Here is a 24910-nt window from a genome sequence, read left to right as displayed (position 1 = left end):
GCCATGTCTAGACAAAAAGTGATAGCGAATGCAAAATAGTTATGTTTTATGCTGTCTAAGGGTACTTTCACACTAGCGTTTTTCTTTTCCGGAACAGAGTTCCGTCCTAGGAGCTCAATACCGGAAAAGAACTGATCAGTTTTATTCCCATGCATTCTGAATGGAGAGAAATCCGTTCAGTCACTGAACGGCGTTTTGGACTGATGCTGCGGTATTATCTCAGTCCAAAATTACGGATCAGATGCCGGATCCGGCATTAATTTACATTGGAATGTATTAGTGCCTGATCCAGCATTAAAAATACCGCAATGCCAGATCAGTCCTTCCGGTCTGCGCGTGCACAGACCCGTAAAAAGGTGAAAAAAATATATATAACGGATCTGTTTCTCCGTTCTTGCAATGGAACTGCTTGCCGGATCACTCTGCCACAAGTGTGAAAGTAGCCTAAGAAATGTAAGATTTCATTGTAGAACAAACCCTTTAACGTTCAGAGGAGACTGCAGTGACAAGTGTCTCTAGTAGGGGTCACGCTGCTATATGCACCATCTCGGCGGTGTCCTCATGCACCCAGTGTGTTCCTTTGGCCTAGGACTGGCTGTTATGCATCAGGCATATACCACTGTATAGGAAAGCATAGTCTATTATACTTTGCTTATGCAGTATACATTTTTCTGTACACTGGTGATGAAACTTATACGGTGAATAACATACAAGCTTTGCTTCATGGACACCATTTCTGGATCGCTGCCATCTTCTGTTTTTAGCTGTTGAAGACACTACTAGATCCTGAGGTTTGCACCCTTGCTCTCTTTTTTGTGTACAGTTTGGTGTTGCTTTTTTTCTTTTTGTTTTCTACCATCCACTGCAAATTGTTTTTACATTTATTTCAGGACCATATTTAAAAGATCTCCTTCACGGCCTTTGTGCTTTGCTCTAGATTATTGGTGAAGCTTCTGCAACAAATGTTCCATATTTCAACTAAACGGGTTTGACAGGACTAAATACTTTTTTATTAACAAATGTTACTACAACTAAGGTAACTCTAATTTTGTTGCGGCGTAGCCTATGGCAACATATTTTTGGGAACTGCACAATAAGGCTAGTTTCACACTAGCGTTTTTGCTGGATCCGGCAGGGTTCAGCAAAAACGCTTCCGTTACTGATAATACAACCATCTGCATCCGTTATGAATGGATCCGGTTGTATTATCGTTAACATAGCCAAGATGGATCCGTCATGAACTCCATTGAAAGTCAATGGGGACGGATCCGTTTTCTCTGACACAATCGAAAATGGATCTTTTGTTTTGCGCCACATCCACAGCATGCTGCAATTTGCTCTCCGGTATGAGAACGGAATGCATTTTTGAGCATTCCGTTCCGTTATGTTTTGTCCCCATTGACAATGAATGGAGACAAAAGAGAAGCCCTATGACGGATCTCAGTACCGGAAAATATTAACGCTAGTATGAAAGTAAGAGACTCCTTTGATTTAGGGCCCATTTATCCAGGCTTACAATTGGGGCAATTATGGTGAAGGTCCATCCTACGATAACTGCCAATAAATGATCAAATACTCGGTTATCAGGTGAAAGCATCAGTGCCGCAGACACCAAAAATCATCATTTCTGAGCAGCAGATTGTGCTGTGTAAAGGGTGATCTGCTGCTCAGAAACAAGGATTCTCTATGGGGACGAGCAGTTGCAGTAGTGATCCCTCATCCCTATACAGAATAGATGCTAGTTACTTGTACAAATTCAGCTCTCCCCTCCTCTGATGGGCAGGCAATGATCAGAAACAAACAAGTCAGCCAATGCCGCTATACAGGAGCGCCAAACCACCATGGGTGCCACAAAACAGCAATGTGCAAACAGTTCTCCATTTTGATTGGCATCTTGGAACAGAGTTGTGCAAGCCCCCATGTGGTCCCAAATAGGCTTTGCGATATGCATGTAAGGCCTCTTGCACACCACCATATCAGTTTTGCAATCTGCAAACTGTGGACCTGCAAAATACTGATAGCATCCGTGTGTCATCTGCAGACCCTTTGACTTCAACGGGTCTGTGGACCACAATAGGACACGTTCTATAATTTGAAGAATGGACATACAGATGTGGACAGAAGACGGATGACACCTGTGTTCTGTCCACATCCGTATGCCCATCTTTCAAGTTACAGAACATCTTCTATTCTGGTCCGCAAAATGCAGTACACAGACCGATTGAAGTCAAAGGGTCTGCAAAAAAATTAAATAAATGCAGATGGCACATGGATGGTATCTGTATTTTGCGGATCCACAGTTAAGGTCATATGCATGAGGCATACAGCTGTCTAAATTAAATTAAATGGGTCTATCACCGTCATGGATTTCCTTAGATCAATATGTACTAAAAATGTATGCCACTGTGATGTAGTTTTAAGATCACAACATGTCAGCAACATAAATGTCTCTCCTTGTCCTGAGGGTTTGCTACAGTGTATCACTTTAGGTAAAATCATGTAATCAGCCCGAGAATACATAGCTCACAGAGCATTGCCTAAATTGCATAAATTTGTATCCTCCCTCTGCGACATCAATAATGGACGAGGGATGCCTTGTGGAGTTTGCCTGGAGAGGGATTCTTACTTTGTATCATAGGACTCCACTACCGCGCAATGATATTGAGTAGATTTTGCTGATCCTTGGGTAAAAGGTTAGTGCAGAATTCGCTGGTTGTGTAACCAAATGTGCTGAAGCCCTGTGGTGAAGATCAGCTACACCATGCTCTCCAAATTCTCCAAAGATATTGGATCCTCTGAACTTTCCGCCCCCATCTGTCTCTTTACATAGGTTTCTTGGTATTCACTCAGTAATTTCACTATATCATGTCTCTCAAAACTTATAGCATCTTGTAGGGGGACATTTCCCCACCTAGGAAAAACAGAGAAGAATTTTATGGCACCTTTTAATCACACAACATTTTCCTGGCTGATTTCGGCATTACATGCTGGCTATCTTCTATGTATTGGGGCTTCCTGACTCTTTCCGGACAGATGTTGTCAGAACGAACTATAAGCCAATGACAGAGGTGTCTTGGCAGTCTCCCCATTGACCACACATGCATGCTTGACCAACCAGGCGTGCATGTGTATGGAGGAGAGGAATAGTTTACAGCTGAATGGCCCCTTTAGGCTCCAGGGTCTGGGTATGGTGGCAACTTGTCCCTATGAAAGAATAAGGCTTCATTCACAAGTCCGCAAATGGGTCCCATTCATTCTCTACGGGGACGGAATGGATGTGGAGAGCACACCAAGGGTCCAATCACACGTCCGTAGTGTATTGCGGATCCGCAATACACCGGGCCGGCACCCCCATAGAAATGCATATTCTTGTCCGCAATTGCGGACAAGAATAGGACGTGTTCTATATTTTTTCGGAGCCCGGACCGGAAGATTGGGGGGCGCGCTCCGGAAATGCAGAGAGCACATAGTGTGCTCTCCGCATCCATTCCGTCCCCATAGAGAATGAATGAGTCTGCACTCATTCTGCAAAATTGCGGAACGGATGCGGACGTGTGAATGGAGCCTTCTAGATTCACAGGAATTTTATAGGGCATCTGTCAGCAGGTTTGTACCTATGACACTGGCTGACCTGTTACACGTGCACTTGGCAGCTGAAGACATCTGTGTCGCATGTTCATATGCTGAGATTTTTTTTTTACATATATTATGCAAATGAGCCTCTAGGAGCAACAGGGGCGTTGCCGTTACACTTCGAGGCTCTGCTCTCTCTGCAACTGCCGAGCCCTCTGCACTTTGATTGACAGGACCACAGTGGAGAGGATGCGGCAGCTGCAGAGAGAGCAGAGCCTCTAGGTGTAACGGCAACGCCTCTGTTGCTCCTAGAGGCTCATTTACATATATTAAAGCATAATTTTCCTCAGCAATGCGGGCACATATGAACATGGGATCAACACAGATGCCTTCAGCTGCCAAGTGCACATGTAACAGGTCAGCCGGTGTCATAGGTACAAATGTCCTTTCAGGGTTGATGTTCCTTAAAGCATAAAATGATGGTATAACATCTGTATAGCTGGTGCTTGATACATCTGTACATTCATTACAGGGTATTCATAGGTCACAGAAGACTGCCTATGCTGCATACAGTTGTACCCCAACCCAGCCAATAATGACAATTTGCTCAAATAGGGCTTTTGGACAAGGGTCATCTTGTTGAGCCAACCCCTTTCTTCTAAGGTCAACAAAATAAGTGGTTCACCACAACTCCCATTACAAACACTGCATGAAAGCACGTCCACAACTGAAATTTAGATGGAGGATGCTACTGGGTCAGTCACAATCAGGCAATTTGAGGGGCACCTGTTGTGTTTTATTTCTTACAGTATCCATAAGATACAGGCTTTGACTACACCATGAATGGGAGCGGAGCTAACTGGCCAGGTCACTACACCGTGGACGTTGCTTTCTGCTTCCAGCTGTGGTTTTTTCCGGGGGGCCGGGTACCTGCTGAGAACAGCTGAGTGGTGGGGGTGCTGGCCAACAGAATCCCACTGATCTGATATTGATGACCTATCCTGAGGATAGATTATCAATATCTAGAGCCCAGAAGACCCCTTTAAGGTCCTATGTATATTTATTCCCTCTAAGTCAACCCCAAATTCTTGCATTTACCAAGCACATGCTACACACATGCCTTATTACCTGTCCTCTCCAAATGGGTTAACTTTACAGCCTTCTATCAGGAATTTGACCACATCTAGATGTCCTGCCAGAGTTGAAAATAAAGTGTTAAAAATGGCAAAAAAAAAATTTGTGATCTACTTTTAAATTGTCATTCTGAATACAAACCTTCTGCCGCTGCAATATGTAGAGCTGTCCTGGAGTCATAATCTTTTTGCTCCATGTTCATTCCAGAAAGTGCAAATCTGGCAAAAACAAACTAATTGTAATAAAGTACAAAAAGTGCGTATAGTACAGGCCGATGGGAAAGAACGTTTTACCTGGTCTGATAAAACCCAGTGGCTGCCTTAAAGTGCTAAAATAAATCCTTCAATATGTAGATAGCATCCAGTACATCACGTTCTCACGTGTAGTAGAAATGACAGTGACAAGACCACCACTGAGCACTTGGCCACAGAATACAGGGTCCATCAGGGGCGTTGCTAGGGTCTCAAAAGATCCAGGGCCCAAGCCCCAATGAATATAGCCCAGTTCTCTAAGTCCCTCCCTCCCCCACACACTGCATTTTGCTGTACTTGCTATATAGCAGCACATACCTCTCACATCCAGGGCCCCCCAGGTGACGTCTCCTCTGATATGTATTCTCTGTCATTATCTTCTCCATCCGGTCCGTACAACTTCTTTGTCTCTGCACAGACATCTTCACTTCCTCACATTTCTATCATCATCATCATCCCCAAACCTGGAGTCCCCACAGTATTATCCTGCTGCTCGCTGTGCCCCGTGCCCCCCCCCCCCCAATACCCCCAGATACTATCCTGAAGCAAAATGAGTGCCCCCATAGTAAAACTGCCCCCAACAGTGATAATGCTCCCCAAGAGTGCCCCCATTAGTAGAAGAGCCCGCCAGTATTACTAATACCCTCACAGAGCCCCCAGTACAAATAAGGCCCCCTATTGTTCCCCCAGTGGTAATAAAGCTCTCTACAGACCCCTCAGTAGTAATAAGGTCCCCCATAGTGCTCTTAGTAGAAATAAGGCAGATCTATAAGTCCCTCCTATAGAGCCCTCAGTAATAATAAGAACGCCTATAATGTCCCTTGGATTTGCAGTGCCCCCCGTTATATTCCCGCCTCCACCATACAGTCCCATGTAAATAACATCACTCCATTTCTCCTGCCCCCTCCAAAATACAGTCCTATGTAAATAACATCACTCCCCTCCAACATACAGTCCCATGTAAATAACATCCCTCCATCTACAGCCCCCTCCAAAATACAGTCCCAAGTAAATAATATCACCCCCTCCCCAGATGCCTCCAACATGCATTCCCATGTAAACATCGCCCCCTGAACATTCAGTTACATGTAAATAACATAATTCCCCCCACCAGCCACCTTAAACATACAGTCCCACATAAATAACATCACTGCCTCTCCCAGCCCCCTCCGACATACAGTCCCATGTAAATAACATCACTCCCTCCCACAGCACCCTCGAACATACAGTCCCATGTAAATAACATAATCCCCTACCACAGCCGTCTTCAACATACAGTCCCATGTAAATAACATCACTCCCTCCTACAGCCACTATTAACATACAGTCCCATGTAAATAACATGACCACCTCCCTTTAGCCCCAACATACAGTCCCAGTTAAATAACCACAACTCCCAGCATTGCTCTGCCTCTCCCTTCACTTACCTCTCCTGATGTAGCAGACATCACCTCAGCTTCTTCCCTTCTTTAACTGCCGCCCTCTTCTGCACTGGTCACATGATGGTGACATCATCACACGTCCTTCTCAACAACTGACTGTTTTAGGGCTCTTTCACACTTGCGTATTTCTTTTCCGGCGTAGCAGTTCCGTTGTCGGGGCTCTATGCCGGAAAAATCCTGATCAGGATTATCCCAATGCATTCTGAATGGAGGTCTTCAGTTCAGGACCGGAACGTTTTTTGGCCAGAAAAAATACCGCAGCATGCTGCGCTTTTTGCTCCGGCCAAAAATCCTGAACACTTGCCGCAAGGCCGGATCCGGAATTAATGCCCATTGAAAGGCATTGATCCAGATCCGGCCTTAAGCTAAACGTCGTTTCGGCGCATTGCCGGATCCGACGTTTAGCTTTTTCTGAATGGTTACCATGGCTGCCGGGACGCTAAAGTCCTGTTTACCATGGTAAAGTGTAGTGGGGAGCAGTATACTTACCATCCGTGCGGCTCCCGGGCGCTTCAGAGTGACGTCAGGGCACCCCACGCGCATGGATGACGTCATTCTGGAGCGCCCCGGGTGCCGCGCGGACTGTAAGTATACCGCTCCCCACTACTACTATGGCAACCAGGACTTTAATAGCGTCCTGGCTGCCATAGTAACACTGAATGCATTTTGAAGACTGATCAGTCTTCAAATGCTTTCAGTTCACTTGCGGTGTTAAGGATCCGGCGTGTAATTCCGGCAACAGAAGTGCACGCCGGATCCTAACAACACAAGTCTGAAAGAGGCCTTACTGGTCACATGACCTGTGATGTCACCAGAGGTCCTTCAGCTCTCCCACCGCATTAGATTCAATTGTATTGCCGTCCTGTGGATGGCTATACAGTTGTATCTAGCAGGCAGGCAGGACATTCGGGGCCTGGGACAAAACATCAGGGACAGGCCCCCGAATGTTTTAACTTAGCAACGCCCCTGGGGTCCATACAGGGTTTTTAAAGTGTGATGTAAAAAAAAAAAAACCCTACTTGAATACTCCCTATTTTTTATATTGATGGCCTTTTCTCCTGAAAGAGCTGATTGGTACGGGTGCGGGCTTGGGTGTCCATCTTAGGGTCCATTCACACGTCCATATGTGTTTTGCGGATCCGCAAAACACGGACACCACTAATGTGCGTTCCGCATTTTGCAGACCACACATCGCCGTCACTCTGATAACGATAGAAAAATAGGACATTTTATATTTTGGGGCGGAACGGAAGTGCGGATCCGCAAATGCGGATGCGGACAGCACATTCTGGCCCCATTGAAAATGAATGGGTCCACACCTGTTCTGCAAAATTGCGGAACGAATGCAGACCCATTTTGCAGACGTGTGAATGGAGCCTTAAGGATAGGCTATCAACATAAAAATCCTGTTAAATAAGAGATTCATGTCTAGTGTCCCAACAAGTACAGTTTTAAGCCATGGAAGTGCCATTCTTCCTTTTACATGCTTTTTTCTTCTTTTTTTTTTTTTACAGCATGATGTGGAATGTATTTACTGGACCTTGTGGTGATGGGTATTTTATATGATATCTTTGTTATATCTGAATATACAATGGTGGTGAAAGTCATGTATATTTATATACGTCATTTACTTTACTGGATACATACCTTATACTGATAATAGAAAGGTGCAAAACCAAATTCAACTTAAAAGGACTTTTATTTTATTTTTTTAAAACACATTCGACCAAGTAAAAATTCTGAGAACACTGACAGAAGACAAAAAGGAAAAAAAGTGGGTAACCTGATGGAGTAAAAGTACAGCTGTACTACTTGGTAGCATAGATGTTTATGGAGCTTTATTTTCGGGGGTGATTTTTACTGCACTACAGCCTTGTCTACAACTGTGGCACTTCTGTAAGTAACTACTTTTACATCATCATTATTATTATTATTATTATTATTATATTGATCATACAGTTGTACTTTTATTCAAGGATGTTAATAGTTACCCACTTTTTAGTTCTTTGTTTTCCTCTCTGTGTTCTCAGTTTTTAGAAAGGTGAATGTACTTTTAAGTGTATTTTGGTTTGATTTTGTGTCATGCATGTCAGGCATATGGGAACCTCAGTACACGCTACCTTCTCAGAGCAGAGACATCACCGCTATAAGCTGCGAATAGAAGGTTCACCACAGTCTTGTGCTGCAGAAGTGAGGATAGAAACAGTAACATCAGATGATCATCAGGCAGACAACAAAGGGTGTTTATAGCATACTATAATACTATTATAATATTTTGGTCACTTTCTGGTCACTGTTCAATCAATCAATGTGTTTGTAAGATGGTTATATGACAGTTACTAATATAGCCTTTGCTGAATTTCTGCACCATTTTCTATATTTCATATCCCCTCGTTGGTAGTCTTTTGGGCTGTCCACACAGAGGTCCTGTCTATTAAATGGCTGCTGATGGAGGGTCTGTGACCAGGAGAGTTTTGTGCGGGTGCAGTGTGTTTGAATGGTGGAGGTTGAGCGATACGTCTGGTCACATGACCCTCCGTCAGCAGCTATCTTATGGACAGGACCTCTATGAAGACAACGGAGGAGATTTGCCCAACAAGGGGACATGGCTTATGAAATACTGTATTTTGCACCCAATAAGATGCACCCTTTCGCCCCAAAGTGGGGAGAGAATGTCAGTGCTTCTTATGGGGTGAATATTAATAAGCGCTTCCATTATAGAAGCCCTCATTAGTAAAGGAAGACAGAGAAGAGGCGATTGCAGCACTCCCTGTGCGGGCTCTGTACTCACTGCATCCTGGTTTTATTTTGCAGGCTCCGAACGCTGTGCTGTGAGCTGCGCACAGTGTGAGGACGTTGGCACTCTGTGACCTCATACTGTGCGACGTTGGGTCACAGGACAGCGCAGCAGGAAGACCGTCAGATCTCAGGAGCGGTGGCGCCTGGATCCGGAGAGATAAACTAATTTTTTTTATTCTCTGAGCATGCGGGTCTGCATGGGGGTAATTCATATTGGGGGTCTGAATGTGGGTCTTTTTCACATTGAGTTCTTAGCGGAGGTCTGATTAACATTGGGGGGTCTGATCTGAGGTCTGGTTAGGAGTCTCAAACATTGGGGGGGTCTGATCTGAGGTCTGATTGAGGGTCTTAGTAACATTGAGGCTCTGAGCTGAGGTCTGATTAACATTGGAGGTCTGATTGGTGGTCTGATCTGAGGTCTAATGAAAACTATTTTTTTCTTATTTTCCTCCTCTAAAACCTTGGTGCGTCTTATGGGCAGGTGCATCCTATAGGGTGAAAAATATGTTATAGCAAATGGCACAGAATATAAACAAGGCTAAATTAGTAACTGCCACTTGGTCATCTTACCTACATATTGGTCATCAGTAGCTAGAATATAGCCAACCCTTTTAATAAAATTACTATTCTACCATAAACCACGGAATGATAACAGAATTTTGCTTCCACAAATCAGTTATCGCAGACAGAATTTGATGTTCCTGTCAAGTGGCAAGAAAGTGACCCCTCTATAGCTTCACTTATCAGCTCAGTGTTTGAATTTCTGGGCATTTGCTATATATGCCCGAAATATTATGATCATATTAGCAGACTACAAAATAATACCTGCGTTTCTCTTATCTCTTTACGTGGATCCACCTTCTTTACACAATGACGCAAGTTGTCATAATGATGGAAATTGAAGAGTGAGACCAGTTCCTAAAAAGTAAGCAATTTCTAGATTACTGCTTATTGCTTAATATACAGGAGGATGTCCGTATCCAAAGTTCAGTATAGCTTGCAGGGGGTAAAGGGCTTGAAGTGTCAGATCATATAAGATTCACAGATGGCTCAAGGACATAGGCGTATCAATGACCATACCTAGATTCAAGGTATTTCTAGATTGCTTATCCAGTATGGAAAACACGCTCCATGTCGGAGCGTAATCTGCAGTTATAGAGACTGCCTGTTTCACAGGATTGCAGGGCATTATAACGATTTATGCACGACCTTGCTTCTACAGAATGAGGCTACATGCACACGACAGTTGTTTTTTGCGGTCCGCAAATAGTGTATCCGTGTTCCTGTTTTTTTTACATCCACATCTGTTCCGTTTGTCCGCAAATTTTGTAGGTTGTGTTTCCATGTGTCTTCAGTTTTTTTTGTTTTTTTTTAGGTCCGCAAAAAAAAAAACTAAAAAAAAAACTGAAGGCTGTAATTCTTGAAATTTAAAATATACAGGCTTCCCAGCAACCATCCGCAAAAAAAAAAAACGGATGCGGATGACATATGGATGGCTTCCATTGGTCATCCGCATTTCTTTGCGGACCCATTGACTTCAATAGATCCGCAAAACGCTTATTGCGGACAAGAATAGGACATGCAATACTTTTTTTTGCGGACGGGAAACACTGACAGAGGATGCGGACAAGAAATAGATGAGTCCACCGCATTTTTAACGGATCCATAGAAATGAATGGCAAACCATCCGATCCGCAAAAAAAAAACGGAACGGAGGCCGCAAAAAACCACTGCCGTGTGCATGTAGCCGTATACTGACAGTATTATGTGAGTACAATTCAGTAGATGCAAGGTCCGGCAGAGACACACAGCATAATAAATCATTAAAATTCCATGCAATCCTGTGAAACGGGCGGTGTTCATAATGGGAAATCATGCTTCCACACGGAGTGTGTTTTCCACACAGGACACGCTCGTCTGAAAGAGGCCAAAGGCTTGTTTGCTGTCTGAAGAGATCATACATAGGGACCAGGGTGTTTTGGGGCTGACAGATTTACCTTTAATTCTGTACGTTTTGTGAATCGTAAGACACCTCTTAGCTACACTCCAATGCAGATGTAATGCGCCATGGCGGTCAGTGTCAGTCAGCATCTCTCTGCTTCTGGTGGGCACAGGCCACCAGAATGCTGAGCTGCTCCACAGCTCTGTTTATCTGGCAGTCCATGCTCCTTCCCAGTGGACATGGCCGCCATGTGCTTGTTGTCCTGCCCATTCCACTTAAAGCAGGCTTCCTCAAACTGCGGCCATCCAGCTGTTGCAAAACTACAACTCCCAGCATGCCCGAACAGCCTACAGCAGGGCATTGTGGGAGTTGTAGTTTTACAACAGCTGGAGGGCCGCGGTTTGAGGATGCCTGACTTAGGGCATGTGTAATCCCTCTGGCTCTTAAAGGGCCATCGTACACATCCTAATCAGTCTTCAGCCTTCCCTGGGTATTTAAGGGGTTCTCTGGGAATGATTTTAAAAAATCCGTAAGCAAGGGGAAAAAGGAGGGGGGGGGGGGCGTACTTAGATAATCTTCTGAGTAGCCCTAATCCAAATCTGTTCAGTACCACATTGGGTCCACACTCGCTGTGTTACACTAGACACATCTCGTAATTGTTGAGGAAGGTGTAAAAGTGGAGAACACAATAAAGTATGGTGCATTTTACATAAAATCTGACCACTGCGCCCAGTAATATGTCCCCTTTAGTAGATGGGTATTTCCTTCATATTCCTTCTCCTCACTGATTCCTCTGTAGATTGTGTACATCTTCTAGGATTGTTCTTTACCATAAAAGGATGTTCTGTTATTTCCTGGATTACTTTTTCTTTATCATTATTTCACATAAAAAAAAATAAGTCTTTCTTACATGGCAGAAATGAATTCCTCGTACACTGTTGCCAATTCTGTCGAGAGGAGGGGACCAACAGAAAACTCCCATAATGTTAGGAACGATCAATAATATGGCTCCAGACACACCGGATTTACCAGGGAGGCCAACCTATGAAGATACAACCACAGTCATTGAACATCCCATCCAACTGGACACATACTGAAATATACAGACGTGGACAAAATTGTTGGTACCCTTTGGTCAATGAAAGAAAAAGTCACAATGGTCACAGAAATAACTTTAATCTGACAAAAGTAATAATAAATTAAAATTCTATAAATGTTAACCAATGAAAGTCAGACATTGTTTTTCAACCATGCTTCAACAGAATTATGTAAAAAAATAAACTCATGAAACAGGCATGGACAAAAATGATGGTACCCCTAACTTAATATTTTGTTGCGCAACCTTTTGAGGCAATCACTGCAATCAAACGCTTCCTGTAACTGTCAATGAGACATCTGCACCTCTCAGCAGGTATTTTGGCCCACTCCTCATGAGCAAACTGCTCCAGTTGTGTCCGGTTTGAAGGGTGCCTTTTCCAGACTGCATGTTTCAGCTCCTTCCAAAGATGCTCAATAGGATTGAGGTCAGGGCTCATAGAAGGCCACTTTAGAATAGTCCAATTTTTTCCTCTTAGCCATTCTTGGGTGTTTTTAGCGGTGTGTTTTGGGTCATTGTCCTGTTGCAAGACCCATGACCTGCGACTGAGACCAAGCTTTCTGACACTGGCTAGTACATTTCTCTCTAGAATTCCTTGATAGTCTTGAGATTTCATTGTACCCTGCACAGATTCAAGACACCCTGTGCCAGACGCAGCAAAGCAGCCCCAGAACATAACAGAGCCTCCTCCATGTTTCACAGTAGGGACAGTGTTCTTTTCTTGATATGCTTCATTTTTTCGTCTGTGAACATACAGCTGATGTGCCTTGGCAAAAACTTCGATTTTTGTCTCATCTGTCCACAGGACATTCTCCCAGAAGCTTTGTGGCTTGTCAACATGTAGTTTGGCATATTCCAGTCTTGCTTTTTTATGATTCGTTTTCAACAATGGTGTCCTCCTTGGTCGTCTCCCATGTAGTCCACTTTGGCTCAAACAACGACGGATGGTGCGATCTGACACTGATGTTCCTTGAGCATGAAGTTCACCTTGAATCTCTTTAGAAGTCTTTCTAGGCTCTTTTGTTACCATTCGGATTATCCGTCTCTTAGATTTGTCATCAATTTTCCTCCTGCGGCCACGTCCAGGGAGGTTGGCTACAGTCCCATGGATCTTAAACTTATGAATAATATGTGCAACTGTACTCACAGGAACATCTAGTTGCTTGGAGATGGTCTTATAGCCTTTACCTTTAACATGCTTGTCTATAATTTTCTTTCTGATCTCTTGAGACAGCTCTTTCCTTTGCTTCCTCTGGTCCATGTCGAGTGTGGTACACACCATATCACCAAACAACACAGTGATTACCTGGAGCCATATATATAGGCCCAATGGCTGATTACAAGGTTGTAGACACCTGTGATGCTAATTAGTGGACACACCTTGAATTAACATGTCCCTTTGGTCACATTATGTTCTGTGTTTTCTAGGGGTACCATCATTTTTGTCCATGCCTGTTTCATGAGTTTATTTTTTTACATAATTCTGTTGAAGCATGGTTGAAAAACAATGTCTGACTTTCATTGGTTAACATTTATAGAATTTTAATTTATTATTACTTTTGTCAGATTAAAGTTATTTCTGTGACCATTGTGACTTTTTCTTTCATTGACCAAAGGGTACCAACAATTTTGTCCACGTCTGTATGTGCTTAAATATATACTGACACCTGGGCACATCTGACAGCTCCTATTGAATTGTACTATTCTGGCCTAATGTAAAATCACATCTGCTCTGATTTTGATTAACAAAAAAAAAAAAAATAGGAATAATCTGTTCTTAATGCATTAAAGGGGTTCTCCGGGTTTTTAATATTTTTTACCTATCTTTAGGATCATCAATATCAGATTGGCGGGGGTCCGACACCCCCGCCGAATAGGTGTTTGAAGAGGAGGTGCGCGCGCTGCCTCCTCTTCACTGTTTACCTTCTCCTCGTCGCCTCTGCAGCGGTGAGCAGGTGTAATTACACTTAAGCCGTCCCATTTATTTCAATGGGACGGGTCACTCATATACAAATGTATGGGAACGATCCATCCCATTGAAATTAATGGGACGGTTAGGTGTAATTACACCTGCTCACCGCTGCAGAGGCGACGGCGAGAAGGTAAACAGTAAAGAGGAGGCAGCGCTGGCACGGCGCGCGCCTTCTCTTCAAACAGCTGATCGGCGGGGGTGCCGGGTGTTGGACCCTCGCTGATATTGATTACCGATCCGATTGATTACCGAGCATTTAAAATATGAACAATGAACAGAATATATGTTTCTGCAAATGTAATGCTGAGATTTATATTTTTTTTTTTTGTTGTACTTCATTGTGTATATTGTAATTACATCATGTGTCCACAAGATGAATTAACTGACTTTTATAATGGAAATGTAAAAAAAAATTGTCATCAGAACCGTTTACCATGTTTTATGGTGTGAATATGTTATGTGCGTTTTACTGAAGGTCTATTGTTATATCAGAATGATTATATAGACTTTTTAATATTACATGTCCAATAACATTTATACAAGGTACTATTAACAACAACAAAATACTAATGTTAGAATGGTGGCCCATGCCTGCTGCGGTCCCGCTCCTCCTGGTGGGCACGGGCACCATGTGACTCACCCTGCTACTCCTACTGTCCTGGAGGCAGCCTTCTCTGTGAAGGAATCCTGGCCTGTCTTTAAAGGGAACCTGTCACCGGGATTTTGTGTATAGAGTTGAGGACATGGGTTGCTAGATGGCCGCTAGCACATCCGAAATACCCAGTCCCCATAGCTCTGTGTGCTTTTATTGTGTAAAAAAAACGATTTGATGCATATGCAAATTAACCTGAGAGGGGTCCTGTCCCTGAGATGAGTCAAGGACAGGACTCATCTCAGGTTCATTTGCATATGTATCAAATCGTTTTTTTTTCTTCAATAAAAGCACACCGAGCTATGGGGACTGGGTATTTGGGATGTGCTAGCGGCCATCTAGCAACCCATGTCCTCAGCTCTATACACAAAATCCCAGTGACAGGTTCCCTATAAGTGCTTCCCAGCTCTTAAAGGGGCAGCACGCATGCCCTAGTTTCTTCCAGCCAATGGCTGGTTACTTTAGGGTATTTAGGACACCTTCCCTTATGGGGGGATGCCCGAGCTTAAGGTTTCTTAGCTTGCTAGATACCAGTGAAAGTATGCTGTTCTGTTTGTCTGCCTGTGTACCAACCTCTGCCTGTTTATGGACTCTGACCCTCCGTTGCCCATCCTGACGGTGGCCTGTTCTTACCATTTGCTGCTTGTCCTGACCTCAGACTAGTTTCACGGATTTGCACAAACCCTGCCAGAGCTGACCTCAGCCTGTATCCTGATCCCTTTGCACCAGTGTCTCTGACCCCAGAGGACTATTCAAAGAGGTAATGGTCTGGTTGCTCCCCTGTAGCCCAGATCTCCGCCAGGATAACGCCCTTAGGTCTAGTCTGAAGCAGGGACAGCAAACTGGGCAATTGCCCAGGGCCAAGATCCTCTAAACCGCTTCAGTACTGGGAGATCATTGAACAGTAGGGAAAGGGGTATTCCCAAGCAGTCTAAATTTAGACTTTATTTTTGAAATGTTTCTGTGGGGATTCAAACTCGCAACCATCTACATTAAAGGCAAGAATCTTAACCACTGGGCTATAGAGCTCAATGCTAAGTCATTGCTGAAAAACCTCAATGAAGTTTCTCTTGTATAATACTAAAGAAACTTCTATGAGATTTTTAACACAAGAGAAACTTCTATGAGGTTTGACTTAGTGTTGAGCTCTATAGCTCAGTGGTTAAGGTTCTTGCCTTCAATGTAGATGGTTGCAAGTTTGAATCCCCACAGAAACATTTTACTACAAGAGTTGCAAATTTTACTACAAATACCATTTTTTAACTCAACTTTTTGTGATTTTTACTCTGCTCTCTGCACTTTTGAAAACTGGGTGGGGTAATGGGCAAAATAATGATGCAATTTGGGGGGGTATAAAAACTGGGGTAACTTCTCTAGATAAAAGGGTTATTTTTTAAAGATTTGCCAAATATCTTGTGCAACATTTTCTAAATCTGACACAAAATCAACAGACTGAAGCAAAACTGACTTAAAAATTCTGCAATAGGAAAGGATAGTCGACGCTACTCCGAGACACCAGCCACACATGGGTGTTTACTAATTGCTGCATGCAGGGATGTAGATTTCAGACTAGTCACTGACAGTGCAGCTGAGCAGCTGAGCTAAAGTCACTGATCATTCCTCTTACCTAAAAGAACAATGTTAAAAAGCAGCAAACATGAAACTGAATACCACTCATAAGTAATGATTTAGTGAAGTCTCCTCTTCAAACAGGGGTGTCGGGAGTCAGATGCCCACCGATTAGATATTGATGATCTATCCTGAGGATAGGTGTGAGAAATGGACAACAATTCTCATAACTTTTATTATGTGTGTATGTTTTATACCTGTCGTGTGATCCCATATATGTTCATGCCATACTGTGATTGTACGTACCATTCCGTCTGGGCCTGCAGTTGGAATACGCATTACCCTTGGAGGAAATCAGTTTATCACCTGAATGTTAAAAAAATGTTCCTTTGCAAGTGGTAACAAAGATGGTTCCTGGAACTGCAGACACTCAGACAGCATGGAACGTCACCCAGTGGGGGGCCAGCAGCTTTTCAAATCCAGTGCCAGAGGGTGAAGAAAATCTCCCATAAGCGATAACTCATCTCTGGTACAACTCACGTATTAATAATTGTGATCATTGCATTCCGTGTGATGTGGGCATCGTAGGGGGTCTAAACTTCTCATCCCTGACAGCCAGCATTCCCATATAACCAGTATCTGACCTTCTGGGACAACCACACTGGTCATGTGTGATATCAGAACGATCGGCCTGATAATATATACATTAGTAAAACATGTCGGGGCCCGAATATTCATTAGTGTGAACGGAAAGCCATGTTTTATTAATATTTCATGTCTGCCAGCTGAGTAAGAGAGGTGGAGTATGCACAGGTAATGAGGGCCATCCCAGAAGGCTGGGACAGAATAGGAGGGAGACACCTCTCAGTTCCACCCTCTGTCGAATGGGGATAAAAATTAACTGTTGGGGACATTTCTTTGACACAATTTGGGGATCCTAGCAACATTAGGTTGTGTTCCACTTTCTTCCTGTCCCGGAAAAACCAGAATGGACTCTGGCCGCACAATTCGTTGAGTAAGAACCTTTCTGCTTTTTATCCTGTTTCGTGCATGTTTATGTACACTGTCTGTCCAAAAAAAACGTTACCACCTGGATTTAACTAAGCAAATAGGTATGAGCCTCCTATTGGATAATTACTGCATGGGCAATTATCTTTCAGCTGGCAACAAGTTATTTATCCCCAAACTGGTGCAATGAGTTGCTTCTCATTTCTTAAACAACCATGTCAAAAGACACATCTCGTGGTCGTGGAAAATATGTTAGTCTGTTTAAGAAGGGTCAAATCATTGCCATGCTTTAAGCAGAGAAAAAAGGAGATTGCAGAAACTAAAAAAATTGGGTTAAGAACTGTCCAACGCATTATTAAAAACTGGAAGGATAGTGGGGACCCATCGTATTCGAGGAAGAAATGTGGCGGGGAAAAAATCCTAAATGATTGTGATCGGCAATCACTTAAACGTTTGGTGAAATCAAATCGACATAAAACAGTAGAACTCAAGGCTATGTTTAATAGTGAAAGTAAGAGCATTTCCACACGCACAATGCGAAGGGAACTCAATGGATTGGGACTGAACAGCTGTGTAGCCGTAAGAAAACCACTAATCAGTGAGGCAAACAAGAAAAAAAGGTTTCAATTTGCTAGGGAGCATAACGATTGGACTCTAGAGCAATAGAAGAAGGTCATGTGGTCTGATGAGTCAAGATTTACCCTGTTCCAGAGTTATGGGCGCATCAGGGTAAGAAGAGAGGCAGATGAAGTGATGCACCCATCATGCCTAGTGCCTGCTGTACAAGCCTGTGGGGGCAGCGCTATGATCTGGGGTTGCTGCAGTTGGTCAGGTCTAGGTTCAGCAACAGTATGTGTGCAGTGTCCCACTCGTGTACGTGGGTACTGCAAAGTTGTTATATTATATGTTATATCATGCTGTGTGTTGCACCCTTATGTAAAATTCCTGTTAACAGGCTGGTAGGAGTAATTCACACATTCCACCACTAGATGGGGATAGCACCATAGTATACAGTGCTGCCCATAATTATTCATACCCCTTGCAAATTTTGACTGCAAAAGTTACTTTTATTCAACCAGCAAGTAATTTTTTGACGGGAAATGACATAGGTGTCTCCCAAAAGATAATAAGACGATGTACAAGGGGCATTATTGTGGGAAAAAAAACATTTCTCATCTTTTATTTACATTTGATTTGCAGACCAGCTTTTTGCATGTCTCCACAGGTATTTTTGCCTATTCATCTTTAGCAATGAGCTCCAAATCTTTCAGGTTGGAGGGTCTTCTTGCCATCACCCTGATCTTTAGCTCCCTCCACAGATTCTCAATTGGATTCAAGTCTGGACTCTGGCTGGGCCACTCCAAAACGTTGATGTTGTCTGCTAACCATTTCTTCACCACTTTTGCTGTGTGTTTTGGGTCATTGTCATGCTCAAATGTCCACTGGTGCCCAAGGCCAAGTTTCTCTGCAGACTGCCTGATGTCGTTAAGAATCCTCGTGTATTGCTCTTTTTTCATGGTGCCGTTTCCTTGTTCTGCATCCGTGGAACCCAGCAGTGTGCAGTGTCCGTTGGCTTGTCTGCCTTGTGACATTGCCACCAGCAGAGCCCAGATTCACCAGGATGGCCATAGTGGTGATCCTACTATCCTCCTGGACAGCACAGGTGTCACTTTTGGCTTCCGACCACGACCTCAGAGATTTTACACAGTGTGGAACATCTTGTATTTTTTTATAATACTTTGCACTGTAGCCACTGGAACTTGAAAACATTTAGAAATGGCCTTGTAGACCTTTCCTGACTTGTGAGCAGCCACAATGCGCAGCCGCAGGTCCTCACTGAGCTCCTTTGTCTTAGCCATGACTGTCCACAAACCAACTGCAGAGAGGTGCTGTTTTTCACCTGTTGAGTTGATTAAAACAGCTGTTCCCAATTAATCAGGGCAATTAGGATGCTTTAGAACAGCTTGGACTATTTTGAATGGTATAGAACTTTGGATTTTCCCACAGCCTGTGACAGTTTGTAAAGGGTATGAATAATTTTGGACTGGACACTTTTTGCTCAAATGTAAATAAAAGCTAAGAAATTGTTTTTTTTCCACAATAATGCCAGTTGTACATCGTCTTATCTTTTGCGAGACACCTATGTAATTTCCCGTCAAAAAATTACTTGCTGGTTGAATAAAAGTATAAATCACAGAAAAAAACCTGCACCAAACAGATATGCCACTGACTATACTAGCTAGTCATACAAGCAGATATTAAAAGCTGAGACTTTTGCCAATATATTCCTGTCAGGAACACATTGGAGCCCATCATGCTGGGGATGGTCGTTTGCTGCGGTCCACATGCGGTGGGACTGCTCCCCCAATGAGAAACACGCTACAGTGTTTGGGGTTTGAGCAGTTCCCTCATATTTGCCATTATATTTCTGTGATTTTGAATAAAAGTAGCTTTAAGTCAAACGTTGCCAGGGGTATGAATAATTATAGACAGCACTGTATATAGTTCAGGTCAGGCCTAGTTAGGAAGCAGAGAGTGGGGAAGTTGAGGAGTAGTAGGAGTGAGCAAAGTCACAAAGGAGGACATTAGCCATTTTCCTAGACTTTCAGGCACCTTTGTTTATAGGTGAAGGACGTATAGCTTCCGGCAGCCTCACCGTTATTTACTACAAGTACAGAGAGTTCATCTGTTTGTTACACTGAAGTAGAACAGTAGGGTCAGAAGCCACCATTTACTGAGGTCGGGATCAGGCAAGGAGCTGCATATCGGAAAAGCACATATCTCTCTACACAGCCTGAAGTTCTAGCCACTCATACAGCCTGTTACCTGGATTTACAGCATACCACCCTCAACCTGCATATAAGACTGTTTATTGTCGGATGTCAATTGCTGTTAAAAACCCTGCGTACAGTAAAGTTCCTTGTTGGAGTTCACTAGTGTCTTCTTCCTCATTTCCACACCAACTACCCTCATCATTTTGCACCACCAAGGTGCTGGCGTCACAATTTAACTCACTTCAGGGTCCCAGCTGCACAAGCACGCTGAAATCCAGTCACCATCAAGGGCACCTCAATCACCACCTGGCCGATGTCCCCTGTAGAAGAGTGTGCCCTGGAGAATTTGGTGCTGTTCTCCCCTTCACTGCAGCCCAGCCCAGGGAGCGTCAAAACTGTGAGTAAAGAACTAGCTGCCACTATTCCTCGGTCCACAGTCACCTCACAAGTTGTACCCCTGTGGCCTGTGTGTTGCATGTGCTCCAAGAATTAGGTAAGTTGACTACCTGAAAATACTGAATGACCAGGTTATTCCATCAATTGATTTTTTCTTCCCTGATGGCACGGGCTTCATTCCAAGAGGACAATGCCAGGATTCATCGGGCTCAAATTGTGAAAGGGTGGTTCAAGGAGCATGAGACATCATTTTCACACATGGATTGGCCACTACAGAGTCCAGACCTTAACCCCATTGAGAATCTTTGGGATGTGCTGAAGAAGGTTTTGCGCAGCAGTCAGACTCTACCATCATCAATGCAATATCTTGGTGAAAAATTAATTCAACACTGGATGGAAATAAATCTTGTGACATTGCAGAAGCTTATTGAAACAATGCCACAGCGAATGGGTGCCATAATGAAAGCTAAAGGCGGTCCAACAAAATATTAGTGTCACGGATGGTGTTGCAGAAAACAAGAAGTAACAAATAAAGATCCGACTGACTTGATCCCAAACTAAGGAACAAAAAGGTGAGCCCTATTAAAGCCCTATAGTTCTCCCTGACTGCTCAGCCCATGCAAAGATCTCTGTGATAGAAAGTTGCATGTCCACGTACCTAGACTGAGTGACACCTGAAAACCCTATAATAGTGAGGGGACACGACCACCGGCTCCCTGCACTTAATACGGAGGGAGTCAGGGTCACCTAGAATCAAGCCAACAGGAAAACACAAATAAAGGGATAGACTTATCTGAGAAACCAGCAGTAGCAAACTTCTAGCACTGAGCACAATCCAGGAAGTAGTATAAACTGCAAAGTGAGGCAGTATGGGAGGGGATATAAAGGGAGGAAATCACTGCTAATAGATGACAGCTGGGAGAGGGAGAAGAGATGTCAAAGTGAAACCAAAACAAAAGAACATCATGCAGGAGGTACTGAAGAACTTCTCAGAGATCTGGCGGTGACAATTAGAGTGTGTGACCTTATTTATTTGGTGGAGACTTTTTTGGGACAGGCAGTGTATGCCTTATTTTTTGTAACCAAGTACTGTACCTTTTTAGCACATTGAAGCACATCTTTAATGGTTTTGCCTTGTGCCCTGAACAAGCCCAGTAGCCTCAATTTTTTAAGTGTATGAGTGCGGTTTGCATTACCGTGTATTTGCTATAAATGTGGCCTGTGCTACTATGAGCCTGCTTGCAAGTGGGGCGCTGTGGGCTTTTCTACGAGTCCTTAATTAATCGGTGTATTGATTTAAATGTCATAGATGGTGGCAGTGTGAAGGGGTGCATGAGAGGCTGTGTCAGCGTGTGATCGACGCTCAATCTCAGGCCTGTGTGTAGGGGCGCGAGAGATTGAGTGTGTGAAATAGATTGACTCCTGGCAGTCGCACCCAGGTCACGTGACAGGGCGGTTCCTGTATGTGACAATAGGTCATCAATATGCACAAGCATTACAGCCTTTACAGCAATGTGTTGTCTGTGTAATGCAGTAAAGTTCCTACAGAATGAGAGTCACTTTGATACTATTCTGCACTATAACTAAGAGAAGAGGATCCACCCCCCCCCCCCCCCATTAACCCAATTTGAAAAAGTTTAATTGCTGCATACATGGATGTAGATTTCAGACTACCCTGGACTCCCAAGAGAGAGTGGAGCTGAGCTGAAGTCACTGATCATTCCTCTTACCTAAAAGAGCAATGTTAAAAAGCAGCAAACATGAAACTGAATACCACCCATAAGTAATCATTTTGTTAAATCCATTTTCAAATTGGGTTAATGTGTGGGGGGGGGGGGGGGGTTGGTCCCTGTTCAGGAGCCTCTTCTCTTGGTTATAGTAGAGAATAGTAACAAAGAGTATCCTCTCTTTCTGGGGGACCTTTACTGCATTACTCAGGCAACACATTGATGTACAGTTGTGTTCAAAATAATAGCAGTCAGACATCACTAACCTGATCAATCACTGTTTTTGGTAGAAATGATATTTCTACATGGCAAATAATTTACTAGCAGGTATAGTAGAGTAATAGAAATCCAACAGACCCAGCAGTCATGCCATGCATGATGCTGATTCTGTGTAATTCAATCACTTATTGAAAGGGGCATGTTCAAAATAATAGCAATGTGGTGTTCAATTAGTGAGGTCATTCATTCTTTGAAAAACAGGTGACAATTATTGCCCTTATTTAAGGAAGGAAGGCAGAAAATGTTGTACATGCTGTTAACAGTGCATTTTTCTGAGGAAAATGGGTCGTTCCAGACATTGTTCAGAAGAACAATGTACCTTGATTAAAAAGTTAATTGGAGAGAGGAAAACATATAAAGAAGTGCAGAAAATAATAGGCTGATCAGCTAAAATGATCGCAAATGCTTTAAAATGGCAACCAAAACCTGAAAGACATGGAAGAAAGCGAGAAACTACCATTCAAGTGGATAGAAAAATAGCCAAAATGGCAAGGACTCAGCCAACAATCAGCCCAGGAAGATCAAAGAAGGTCTAAAGTTACCTGTGAGTAGGGGTGGGCGATATAGGCGATATGCGATATGAATTTGGGCCACGATATGGATTTTCGCTATATCGCCGGACCGCGATATGATCATTTTCTCCTGAGCCGGCCGGCACAGCGGAGGGAGGAGGAGGGGGGAGTCCCTCCCTCCCCACTGTGCGCGGCTGCCGCTGAACACCAATGAGGACAGAGTAGGAGGAGGAGGGGAGGGACTGTGGCCACTGCGCTACCAATGAATGTGCCGGCCATATCCCACAGGGTCCCCCTCCTCCCCCCCATCATTGGTGGCAGTTTGCAGTTCCGATCGGAGCCCCAGCAGTGTAATGCTGGGGCTCCGATCGGTTACCATGGCAGCCAGGAGTCACGCTGCTGAAGCCCTGGCTGCCATGGTATGTTAGTGAGCAGAGAGCAGCGCATTATACTCACGTGCGCTGTGGCCGCCGGTCGCTCCTTCTCATAGGTCTGTGCGGCGGATAGCTAATGCTTACAGCATTAGCAATGCGCCGCACAGACCTATGAGAAGAAGGAGCGACCGGCGGCCACAGCGCACGTGAGTATAATGCGCTGCTTTCTGCTCACTAACATACCATGGCAGCCAGGACTTCAGCAGCGCGACTCCTGGCTGCCATGGTAACCGATCGGAGCCCCAGCATTACACTGCTGGGGCTCCGATCGGAACTGCAAACTGCCACCAATGATGGGGGGGAGGAGGGGGACCCTGTGGCCACTGCCACCAATGATTAATACTGGGGAGGGAGGGGGGGGTTTGCGTTACCAGAAGGGGCAGATCAGAGGCTGGGGGAGAAGATCAGAGGCTGGGGAAGGGGGGCAGATCAGAGGTTGGGGAGAAGATCAAAGGCTGGGGAAGGGGGGGCAGATCAGAGGCTGGGGGGGGCAGATCAGAGGCTGGGGGGGGGGCAAATCAGAGGCTGGGGGAGCACATGAGAGGCTGGCGCCATGGTCAGCTCCCTGCTGTTGTGTGCACTATGCACAGGGCAGCAGGAAGAGTGTAAAGTCCTATTCACCCTAATAGAGCTCTATTAGGGTGAATATGACAAGGGTTCTAGCCCTTAAGGAGGCAAATAGTTAATAAATAAAAAGTAAAAAATAAATAAAATTTAAACACACCCCCCCCCCCCCAATATAGAAAACAATATATCGCAATATATATCGCATATCGCACATGCTTAAAATTATATCGCAATATAGATTTTAGGCCATATCGCCCACCCCTACCTGTGAGTACTGTTATAATTAGAAGACGCCTATGTAAAGCCAAGCTATCTGCAAGAAGCCACCGCAAAGTCCTAGTGTTGAAAAAAAATACATGTGCTGAAGAGATTACAATTTGCCAAACAGCACATTGACTGGCCTAAAGAGAAATGGAGCAACATTTTGTGGACCGATATAAGTATAATTGTTCTTTTTGGGTCTAGTGGCCGGAGACATTTTGTCAGACGACCCCCAAACACTGAATTCAAGCCACAGTACACTGTGAAGACAGTGAAGCATGGTGGCGCAATCATCATGATATGGGGATGTTTCTCATACTAGGGTGTTGGGCCTATTTATCACATACCAGGGGTCATGGATCAGTTTGAATACATCAGAATACTTAAAGAGGTCATGCTGCCTTATGCTGAATAGGAAATGCCCTTGAAATGGGTGTCCCAAGAAGACAACGACCCCAAACACACCAGTAAACGTGCAACATCTTGGTTCCAGACCAACAAGATTGACGTTATGGAGTGGCC

General features: G+C 44.0%; 1 protein-coding gene across 1 annotated transcript in view; it reads right to left on the bottom strand.

Annotated features, from left to right (window-relative positions):
* Window positions 1-253: 253 nt before the first annotated feature.
* GLS2 (glutaminase 2) overlaps window positions 254-24910 on the bottom strand; it is a 90808-nt gene continuing 66151 nt past the window's right edge. The window contains exons 13-18 of the mRNA XM_044288347.1: window positions 12052-12183; window positions 10025-10117; window positions 8521-8582; window positions 4849-4925; window positions 4702-4765; window positions 254-2911 (exon numbers count right to left, since the gene is read on the bottom strand). Coding sequence (XP_044144282.1) covers window positions 2755-2911; window positions 4702-4765; window positions 4849-4925; window positions 8521-8582; window positions 10025-10117; window positions 12052-12183 — 585 coding nt within the window. The 3' untranslated portion in view covers window positions 254-2754. The remainder of the gene's footprint in view (window positions 2912-4701; window positions 4766-4848; window positions 4926-8520; window positions 8583-10024; window positions 10118-12051; window positions 12184-24910) is intronic.

The sequence above is a fragment of the Bufo gargarizans genome, chromosome 3 (genome assembly GCF_014858855.1).
Source record: "Bufo gargarizans isolate SCDJY-AF-19 chromosome 3, ASM1485885v1, whole genome shotgun sequence".
Classification (NCBI taxonomy): domain Eukaryota; kingdom Metazoa; phylum Chordata; class Amphibia; order Anura; family Bufonidae; genus Bufo; species Bufo gargarizans.
The sequence above is the reverse complement of the archived record's forward strand: the minus strand, read 5'-3'. Positions and strand labels throughout refer to the sequence as shown.